This window comes from Oryza brachyantha, chromosome 11 (genome assembly GCF_000231095.2).
Source record: "Oryza brachyantha chromosome 11, ObraRS2, whole genome shotgun sequence".
NCBI classification, from domain to species: Eukaryota; Viridiplantae; Streptophyta; class Magnoliopsida; order Poales; family Poaceae; genus Oryza; species Oryza brachyantha.
Window position 1 is genome coordinate 104,840 of NC_023173.2, and position 11,437 is coordinate 116,276.

General features: G+C 38.8%; 1 protein-coding gene and 1 long non-coding RNA gene across 4 annotated transcripts; both read left to right on the forward strand.

Annotated features, from left to right (window-relative positions):
* Positions 1–2,051: 2,051 nt before the first annotated feature.
* On the forward strand, positions 2,052–6,328 carry LOC102714597. Of its 3 annotated transcripts, none has more exons than XR_005812730.1 (4): positions 2,052–2,139; positions 4,201–5,625; positions 5,691–5,793; positions 5,882–6,328. It is a non-coding gene; the product is annotated as an uncharacterized LOC102714597 (long non-coding RNA). The 3 variants fall into 3 exon arrangements; XR_001551613.2 differs by having other exon boundaries at positions 5,721–5,793; XR_423950.3 differs by having other exon boundaries at positions 2,063–2,139; positions 5,476–5,625; positions 5,721–5,793; positions 5,882–6,318.
* Positions 6,329–7,801: 1,473 nt separating this feature from the next.
* On the forward strand, positions 7,802–10,832 carry LOC102714872 (protein TONNEAU 1a-like). The gene is made up of 8 exons (XM_040528725.1): positions 7,802–8,015; positions 8,578–8,710; positions 9,053–9,141; positions 9,243–9,365; positions 9,787–9,923; positions 10,037–10,062; positions 10,143–10,299; positions 10,381–10,832. Exons 1-8 carry the CDS (start codon positions 7,929–7,931, stop codon positions 10,403–10,405), a joined length of 777 nt encoding a protein of 258 aa, XP_040384659.1. The 5' UTR covers positions 7,802–7,928; the 3' UTR covers positions 10,406–10,832.
* The last annotated feature ends 605 nt before the right edge of the window (positions 10,833–11,437 follow it).

The following is an 11,437-nucleotide window of genomic DNA, read 5'->3' on the forward strand; positions in this document are numbered from 1 at the left end:
ACTTATGGTGGAATGTCCAAGAAACCTGTATCTACTTCATCTTTCATTTTTAAGGCTAGTACACCCGACTCAGGGGATTGTGTGTCACATAAGAACAAGTCATATGGCTCAGTCAAATTGATGAGTTAAGAAGAGAATTTATTTCTGCATCAATCGTATCACGTGTGAAATACACTATCTTGGTATGTCAAAATGTGTTGAACTATTATTTACTTCCTCCGTTCCATAAGTGACTTTAGGTTTGTCATAAGTCAAACCTCTTTAAGTTTGAGTAAATTTATAGAAAAATTTACTAACATCTACAACAACCAAATTATTTTCATTAATCCCACCATTAAGTATATTTTTATAGTACTAGCAATACCTATGCTTTGCTATAAAAATATATTACAAAATGTTATAGGATTGTTTTATCAACTATACTAATATCACTTGTTTGAACCAAATACGGACTATTGCATAATATCAGCAAATACCATGAGCTAATTTACAAAAAAACATGTATAAAGTAGTGGGGTGACAGATTCACTGCCATCACTGTTAGAGACATTTAAAGTAATATATTTGTTTTGTGTTAAAATATTGCTATATTTTTCTATAAACTTGGTTGCACTTAAAAAGATTTAATTATGTAAAAGCCCAAAGTGACTTGTAATATGAAATGGACGGAGTAGCTACAAAAGAAAAATTCATGCATTAAGTTTGAAGCACCAATCGTTTCCTTTTTGCTACTATTACGAGGGTAACGTACCAGAAATTTTAGGGTAAAATTTTTGCAAAAATGTTTTAAATTTTTGTTCTTTGTTTTGTCGAGTTGGAGCTTCTAAACTCTCCTATTATTTTTCTTTCGTCTTTTCATCCGTTACCATCTACTCAAATATCAAACATCAAATTCAATTTCTCCTGTAAATATTCGATGTCAAGCCATCGCCACCAAAATCTTGAACCATACAAATAGCCTAAATCTAAATCTTCTATATTCATATTCTATCCAAATATCTTGAATATTCCAAACTCATATCAACCTAAAGTCCCAAGTTTATCCAGTTCAAAATTTCATCAATCTTGCGAGAACCGTCATTCCGATCGCCATCTAAATTCCTCCCAAATTTCTAAAACATTGCCTAATTTATTTCGGGCGAAATCTATCCATCCAGTGCAGCCTCCATCTCACTGTCATCAATTCAAATACATTCATGATTAGCTATTACCCGATCCCCACCATTGATCTAAGAGTCGAGTGTCGATCCAATTCTCTTTACAATTACCTATTATTAAGTACTTGCCACAAAATTCTGGTGTTTATAAATATTTCCATTTAAGGTTATATCGATATCCAGAAATTCTAGTCTCATCTATTTATTTATTTATTTTTGTCTCGTCTGTATTTCATCCAAGTTTCCATATCAAATTTCATTCATACTACTCCTATTTAAATTCCAAAATTACCATATTCATGTTCTATTGAAAGGTATCTCAAATATCTCAAATTTTCTAAACCATCGCAAATACTAAAACCTCGAGTCCATTCACAAAATAACTTTGAGATTTCTAAAATATTCTTTTTATTAACCCCACCGAAAATTCATCCAGTCCATTCATTCACCCATCCTATCTACCATTTCTTTGTTTCTCTGTGTACGCCGTCGCCGCCTTGCCAAAGTCGCGGCCACGCAGCTGCTCCGTCGCCCACGCCAGCACCACGCGTCGTTATCTCGCCGCCGTGTTCAGGAGCAAATCGATGTCAAGCCGGCTGCCCTTCCACCGCCTCTGCTGCCAGCAAAGCAGAGATTTGCTTCTGTCGGAGTAGCAACCGACGTCTTCGTCATCCATATCATCCAGCCACTGCATCGCACGAACAAAGCATAAGCAAACCAAGCCAAGCACGGCTCGCTGCTCTCATTCTACTCACCACCGCCATCCATCCTCTATCCATCTCTCTCTCCGGTTCATCTCGCCGGCCACCACCAACGGCAAAGGAGATTGCCGTGATCTGCCCCTTCGTCTTCCGGAAGCCACACTGCCTCCCACGGCCGGAGTCGTTGCAACCAGACTCAATTTTGCTGGAGCTCAAGTTTTGGTCGCCGGCGTTCGTCTGCAAAATTTGTCACCTCCACTGCTCTTCATCCAAACCAAACGGTAAAAATGGAACCTACAGTCCCTTCCCCACCTTTCCCCTCCCTTTTCCCATTGAATTTGTCGCCGGAATCACGCCGGCGCTAATGCCGCCGCCGCTGCTCTGTTCACCGCCGTCGGGCTACACGGCGCCCCCTCGGTCTGCGCCCTCCCGTGCCCGGCTGCCGGTTCATGTACCTCCGCCGCCCTCCACTGGTACTCCCTGACCGCCGCGCCCCTGTTGGACCTCGCCGGAGTGCCTCCGCCGCCTGCGCCGGCCGTGGTCGCCAGGGCTGCCGGCCGCCGCTGCCCCATGGGACGGGGTCGTCCGGACCCCTAGGTCGCGGATCCGGCGCCCCCTTGGCTGGATCTAGCCTCTCCCTTGCTGCCAGCGCCCTCCATGGCCAGCCACCTCCCTGTGAAGGAAACAAGAAAGAAAAAGAACGAACGGAGAAGAAGAAAGGAGGAGGAAAGAGAAAAGGAAAAAAAAAGAAAAAAAAGAAAAAGAAAAGAGAAGAAAAGAAAAGAAAAAGGAAAAATACAAAAAATAATAATAAAAGGAGAAGGAGAAAATAAAATAATTGGAGTCCATTCCAATTTTTTTTCTTCTATTCAAAATAAATTCAAAAACTATTCTTTTCTCCGATTTAAATAATTCTTTGACTTTCAAATCTCGGATTTTAAAATCCGAAACCATTTTCCGACTCCTAGAGTCATTCTAAATTCAACGGCGATAGTTTCGTCACCATCCGAAACTCTAAAGTCATAGCCCTAATTTTGATCTTAGAGTTTACTATTCACTAATACCGGCGAAACCATTGAAAATCAACTTAACCTTTGACTCAATGTATTATTATTATTATTTGGTTAGTCACTCTGCTATACTGGATAATTATGCAGTCAAAAATCCGGAGTTCATCTAAATGTATCGAAATTATTTGAAGCGTCGATTTCATATCATTTCTTTCGATCTGACCTCATTTGATTTATATATCCTTTTATCTTTATCCACTAAACCATATACAATTTGATCCATTGATTTAATTCAATAGCTCAATAGCTTACTATCATTGTCTAGCCATTCCTTTCATTCAAACCAACTATGCATGATCTACATACACTCTCTGGACACACATAACCATATCTTATATGCGTTTACGGTTCTAACCACCACCACTACTCAATAACCCGGTCATCTAGGACCGTTTACCAATGGATCCACTTGAATCTTTTGTGCAAACCAATTTCATAATAGTATCTTGAGCCAAATTCCAACACTATTCTTTGTTTGACACATAAAAATCATATTATAATCTCTTGACCCTTCTATTACCGGTCTTCACATTCACCATTCATTACTTGAACTCTAGATCACCTCCATTTAAGTGCGCCACCTTAATTCAGCCCTAAACCATATATATCCGGACCTTTAACTCTAATTTTATTCTTCGAAACAATCCGAGCCTATTCAAATCCATCTATACTCCAATTTGTTATAATATCATTTAGAACCACCGCTTTAAGTTGTCATATGACCATGGCATCATGACACATACCTTAACCCAGCTATTGAAATCCTCCTGAATCCAAGTTTAGGTTGTTTATCACAAAATAACCTTATCAGTCTCTTCGTCTTCTCTTGCGAGACACTACCACATAGCCTCTCCCATATAAACTCTTACTCCTATCCAGACTTAACAAGCCCTAACCTTCAACCAGCCATTGTATATTTGTATTTCCTTTTATTTGAATCAACCTTTGTCTCCGATCGTACTTGATCTCCATTTATATGGTACATAAGTGAATCTCGCATTATGCGAAGCCACATAAAATTATATCATAGATATGTGAACTCCCTTACTTCTCATATCTACCCAACACCACTCTACTTCTAAATCATAAACATCTAGCAATACAATCATAATCTTAATCCTATATCTGTTTAAAAGCCTTCTAAATCCCTCCAATCATCTATTCAATTATTATCTTTCTTTAGCTCCAACTTTTTGTTGTTATTTTATCGTTTATTTATAGCTTTTAGTTTTATGATTTTGCTTATTGCTTGTTCTTGTGTGCGTGCGCTAGATCGTATGCAAGAAAAGTCTATCAAACTGTTGCAGGAGCTGACGTGGACCCAGACGACTACGTTGAAGCTCCCAGAAAACTACATATTGCAAGACAAGTCACGAAACCATCATTTGATCATCTTGAGAACCTAAGTAGAAAACCACTTAGTTATTGTATACATTATTTACTTGCAAAGTTATTTTGGCGTATTATTACTTTCAAATAATCATGTTGCATTAGTTATTGCCCTATACCTAATTTACTGTTATTGCCGATACCATAAACTATACCGTCCCTGATAACCTAGGTATAGGTTGTACACTTCATCAGAATAATATCATAGTGGATAATACCACCAAACCTCTATACACATACATTTGTTTTGCTCGTCGTCACATGATGACGCTATCGGGCTACGTTTTGATATAAACCACTCGCCTTGAGTGATATGGAAGGTAACTCCGGGTGAAGGTTGGTGTTCTGGATATTATGACATGTATTACTGTGTTTATTATATGCATGTGCTATGTTAATTTATTTGCTTTTCTGGCTATAAGGATAAACCCTCTTATGCCATGGAAAATGATATAGTTTGCGCCCATCCACAGGGCCGAGTAATCGAACTTAACCTAGTACGTGGTCCCATTATACGAACGACTGTTAGAAGCTCTAGGAGCATATAGGAGTGGACATGTGTAAGAGACCGCGGGCCAAGTTGACATGATCTCACAACAGTGGCACTTGTGAAAGCAGCGATCTACTATGCCTTGCCTGTGGCCAAGCAAGTGCCTGACTGCTAGGACGAAGAATATCCCAATGCACGGTACTAGTAGTAAGTGGGACTAATGAATGGTTATGTTATCTTGACTCTGATCCAGTCGTGGTATCATGTGCGTAACGCTGGGCAGACGCTGTAGAGTCGTATTGTATTCGCTGGGCAGACGCTGTAGAGTCATATTGTATTCGAATACACCGTGCTCCCGGTTAATGGAGATGTGTCATTGGGTGATTCCTATTTCTTATGGTATGAGTAGATTTTATAATTAAAATTAGATTGGAATAAGATGAGAATGATGGTGATTAATATTGCTACGTTTTAAACTATTGATTTATAAATGTTTGCAAATAAACTGTTTTATCAAAATAGGAAAAAACTATTTATAATAGGCTTATTATCAACCCATCTTGATGAACCTTATGTCCTTGTACTACTTACATGTAGAATACTTGTATTCTTGGATCGTAGTTTGCTGGGTACGTTTGTACTCACCCTTTGCATAAAATATGGTTTAGAAGAGCAGGTCTTCGTCAAGGTTGCTCGTGTTAGGGTCGCTTTCTTCGCTCAGGCTCGCCTGTGGAGCTGTTTGATCTTGGGGTCTTCTGCTTGCTGCCTAGTTGGTCTGTTTGAAAAGCTAGGCCGACGTGCCATATTTCTGCTGTTAAGTAAGTTTTTCTTCGATGAGCCTGTGCTTTTATACCTTTTCTGTGCGCAACTGAACCCTGGACAGTTGTGCGTGTGGTATTTCTGTTTATTTCAGGTACATTCCCAAAATGAGTATGAAATGTTGCTCTCTTGTTGGACCTAGTGCGCAAAGGCGAGCTCAAATACGAGTATGAAATGCTGCTCTCTTGTTGAATTGTTGTTGGATATTGAGACAGTATGAAAGAAATGAATGTTTGTGAATCGGTTCGCTTGCAGGATGGAGTTGACGCCCTTCAGCGACTTCCGTGTGGCTCTTGATAACGCACTCGGCAAACATGGGAGCCAACCAAAGCAGGTTCTTATGTTCTAAGATAAGGCCAGGACAATGGATGAGAGAGAGAACTTGTATTCTGTATATTGAAAAGGATGCAGACTAGATCACATAAAATAGGAGTAGAAAAAGGAGGTAAATAGTGCATGTGTGTGTGGCTGCCGGATTGGCGACCACTTTCAGTGTTTTTCTTATGAAGCAGCACGATGTTTTGCGGACAATGCAGCGGATCCCTGTACGTGCCAAGTGCTATTTAGTCCAATGACCCTTCACTCCAGAGCTTTCTTTTTTATTTGAGAACAAATGTTGAGAAGGGAAAAACATATTCTTATGTCTACTGCTATATATTGCAAATGATCCATATAATTTAAAATAGGTCTCAATTAGATCTAAAACAAAAAATCAATGAATCATTTACTTGTGGTTTCGGGATTATACGTTTGTGCCTAAGAGGAGAGGAAGATGGACTTTTGTAGTAGTAGAGATAGCCGGTGCTCTAATAAAATGGGTTATGGGTATTGATTGATCTTCTTCTACCTGGGAAGAAGACGAGAAGTTTTATATATGATAAGGAATGCATCAAAGGGTTTTGTTCTTTTATAGACGAAAGACTATCTAATTTTTTATAGTTATGTAGTAATTTAAACAATAAAATTAACTTCTAGAAAGTAAAAAAATCTTAGAAAGATGAGACATTGAACTTGTATGAAAAAATGTTTTGTATAAAATATATGGTTTAGCGTTTTGAAAAGTATATGCGTAAAAATTAAGGATAATCCGTATAAAATAATGCAGTCCTGATATAGAGCAGAAGAGAGGGAAAAACATATTTTTTTTCAGCTTATCCTTAATGATCCTCCAAACTAAAAGAGGGCCTTACAAGCTGGTTCTTCACTTATGTAGTGTTTTTTTCTCTTTGATCTTTTGATATCGTATTCTAACCACATGCTAGTTTTCTTGAACTTAATACAGTCTAGTATGGACGTGTTTGTTTATACTTTTGGGCCTTATTTTAATCTTTACAGACCCGTTTTCTAAGCTCCTATATGATTTGTTTTGTAAAGAAAATTTTTTTTAAAAGATCCCCGTCTAATGTAATGTAAGGTTTTAACTTAGTTGGTCAAGTTATTTATACATTATGTCATCAAATGACTATCTTAAAATTAAAAGATAATCATACAATCTCAACTATCTCCAACACCACCAATACGCACAGTAGGCAAAATTCAACTATATAAGTCAATATGGGGTAATATTCTTTTCCCCCTCGAATTAGGTCAATGTAGGGTGAGTCCTTTGAAGATTTTCAAGAGGAAAAACTTTTAAGGTGCCTTTGGTTGGTGGTCAAGGTGAGATAAGATACGGCGATTTATATTTTTAAAGATATGATGATCTAGTTTTATGTTTGGTCAAATGGATAGGATGATTCAATTTTTTATTTGGTTGATAGACGAGTAAGAATACGATGGATATATTAAATTACTAATACACAATAATATAAATTAATTTTTATAGATCTTATCATAATTAGTACAAATTAACAATAAAATAAATCTATAATCCCTAATTAACACTAATTTAAAATTGTTAATTACTAATTAGTGACAAAATATACTAATTATCACCAAACAATTGCTAATGATCACTGTTCGTGATGGTGGATGAGCTCATTTGGCCAAATACACTCATCCAATATTTTTACGGAATATTTCTTTTTGTATGCCGCCATATCCATATTTGTTCACGAACCAAACGTATGAAAAAAAATAGACGGTCATATCCATCGAAAGATATCTAACCAACCAAACGAACCTTTAGGGTAGCTGCGTGAAAACCAGATGGGAGTATTAGAAAGTTGCAATTGAAACATTAGAGAGCATAGGGAGAAGTGAGAAGAGAAAGAGGGGTTTTGTCGTCTATATTGTCTGGTGCAATCTGCATCTCCACCCCCATTCTCGCATCCGCCTCCTCCCCACTACGCTGACGCTGGTGATGGACGACTACGCTCGGGAGATGATGGAGCTGAAGACGCTCGTCACCCGCACCCTCGAGAAGAAGGGCGTCCTCGCCAAGATCAGGGTTCGCTAATCCCCCCTCCCCTCATTCCCTTCCCACTGCAGATCTACCTCCTTTGCCGGATCTACGGATGCTTCACCCTCGCCGTTAAAATCTGTTTATTGCCTTCCTCACCTTCGATTTGATCCCTACAGTAGAAAAATTCTCTTCTTCACAAACGCAGGCAGGCCGCCCGCCCTAGTGTTCTATTTAGGTTTCTTGTTCAGGCTCAGATTGCTAATCAGAAAGGGATCTCACCCTGTATACCTTGCCCTACTTTTGCTTACATTCTCAATTAGATTAGAGCGTGAAATGTTGACCTACACACATGCCATGCTGGCAGGAAGTGCCTCGTGTGCCAAAATCTTCTATTTAATTTTGTTAAATCTATGCCCCCAAGTTTAGACAATACAATTATTGATGAAAGAAATGAATAGCCTGTACTTGTCCTCATCCTGTTGAAGCCAGGTTATGCTCAATCAAAGCCAGTGTGATTTCTCTAGTTTCAAGAACCATTACATGGGAAAACGCTCTTATTGGCTCAAGGCATGTTTCCTCATCTTGTATTATCCTCTTGCTTGAATAGGCTGAGCTAAGAGCGAGTGTGTTCGAGGCCATAGAAGAGGAGGATCGGGTAGTGGAGAATGATGATGGTGGGAATCCTGCTTTGCTTGGTAGCTGCAATGACCGAGCTAAGCAGCTCCATGCTTCACCTTCAGGTTTGTGTTGTAAATTGTATTATCTTTTACTTTTACTCAGAAGTTCAGATTGTTTGCCATGCTGCTTCAAAAATAATTTATATGGTATATATAATTCCCTTGTTTCCTTTATTGGGTTTTGCTTTCATACCATTGCGTGAACTCGCAATTTACCATGATGCCACCATTCCACCAAATTTCATCTTTATTCTCTTTCTCCTATGCTTATGAAAGAACTCATTTTTACCCTCATGATGATTAGTCTCCTATGCTTGTGCGCTTATGTTTCTAAGAAGCATCTGTTCTACATAATTTCTTCTTTGTTTTTGACTGGTTTACATAGAAGATTTTCTTTGCTCTCAGGTAGGTTGTTAACAGCACTTGTAAGCGAATACTTGGAGTGGGCCCAACTAAGTCACACGATGAAAGTTTATTTACCTGAATGTAATCTGGTAACACTTTGCCATATCTCATGACTCTTGGATGTGTAAGTCCAAAATTAAACATCTGATAATGCTGCTATCCGTTGTTTGCTGTTGTATTCGTTAATCAGCCAAAGGACTTCTGGAAGAATGAATTAAAGGATTTTTCTAACAAAAGTGGAGCTGAAGGAAGCAGGAGTGCTGAAAGTGGCCCCATGCTTCTAGATGTTCTTGAAGGATATCTCAAATATGAGGTTATTTTCTTGCTAACTCAGACAGACAGTATTGGAATAAATGTATATTAAATCTGTCTGTTTATGAATTTTGGTCCATAATTACAACTATTTTATTATTATTATCCACATTTTCCTTCACTGTTCTATAGCCCATGAATTAACTGTGCACACTTCTAATCATACCATGTATAAAATAAAAAATATAAAAATCAATAAATAATTATCCTTGAATCTAAATCTTATGTGCATAATCATATGAGATATCTAATACTTTTGTATAGAAAATCTACAAATAGCACACACATTGCTACATATATTTAGCCATGAAAAATCTAGAGTGGGGATGTATGTAGAACCTTTAATTACCCCAAGTCCCTCTTCTTATAGATCTAGTTTTAATCTTTATTTGCTTTTACTTAATTAAATCGATATTGAGCAGAATTTGTCTCAAACAAGGATGGCTGGTAGGAGAATTATCAACTCTGAGTCAGATCATACATTAAATGCTGAACAACGGAACAACATGAGGAGGCCATCATCATCCTCTTCAGTTACAGGCTTGCCTCCTATGGGAAGGTAACAGCTTACTACTATTCAGCTATTCATCTTGCAGATGTTTGTTGTTTCCTCAAAACACGCGTTCGAGAGTTTCCCCAAAACACATGTAATATTTTCCATGCAACTTGCAGGCCAATGCCATCATCACAAGCATCAGGTACATTATATATAAAATTCTCTCAATTTGTTTATTTTACGCTAGAGTGTTTTTCTAAAGAGAGCGTTTTGCACATTCAGACCGAAGAGGGGGATCTTCAGCCTCAAATGCCAGGAAGGATGAATACAACTGGAGATATGACGCTGATGATATCTCAGAAGAAGTATTGCGTGCATCAAGTGCCCTAGAAAACGTCCAGCTAGACCGGAAAGCTCGCAATCTTACAACTTCTTGGAGGTTAGAACTCTTGCCTTGCTTTCTTTGCACCTTCCCCTTTGCCTGGCCAATCGTTTATGATCGTAGCATTTCTCTTTACAGGCATCCGGGTGACGGTGCCGAGTAAAATCTCAAGTTGGGATGGGTCCAACTCGCCATTGCCCTGCTTGGACCGCTCCTTTGGGGCATATGTATCGTGTTGGTTGCTGTGATGGGATTGTGCGCTTGCGCAGAGGAATGCTTAGTGTTGATCATGCCTTCTGTACTCTTAGCTAATTTATTTATGCACCAGAAATGAGTTTGATTTTGTGCTGGACAATTATGTTCTTTTGTGCATAATTAGTTGCGTGTAGTTTCTAACAAATTGTTGGTAATGCCTGTTCCTAAGTGGCATACAAACGTGTCCTCAAGCGGCAGTTTCCTCCAAATCCAACCAAGCACATCCAGTTTCCTGCGCCTCTTGTAAGTTGTAATTCATTCTTGAGAGGCATTCACCTTTTTTTTTTTGAGAATATGCAACTGCATATCTTTTTATATTAAGGAAGGGGAGAGTACTTTGACAACAACCAGCAGACTATTTATAGGAGGAGAAAAATACAAGGACTAGACCAACTAAAACAGAGGCTGGTAATAGTAGCATATATCTCCCGGTGATCGTTGCGACCTGAAGCAAACCCTCCCTTTTTCAGGCCGGAGTGAGCGGTGAGTGCCACCTATCTCCATGCCAGTAGGACGACAATGGTGATGAAATCTTGGCTCGCCTGTCCCATGTCCGATAGCACAATCCACCAAAGCCTAAGCCTAGTAGGATATGATCTATTGTTTCTTCCTGCTGATCGCACAAGACATAATAATTCGGCGGGTGTGAGAGGATTCACATATCTGTCAACTCCAGTTCCCAGCAACATTCATTTGGTAAACCAATTTCCACGTAAACAATGTTAAGCCAAGGTACTGGATTTGATTACATTTGAACTTTTGCAGAGTACTTCATTTGGCAATTTATGTCTAGCTGGTAGAGTGGCACCAGTTGGGAGTATACAAACAACTCGGTCCACTGACATTATTCCAGGATTATACCAGAAAATGCTACTGGTCTCTCGATATTATGCCTTCCCTCTTATCATCCACGTACTCGCCCGTTTTTCATCTCTGCTAA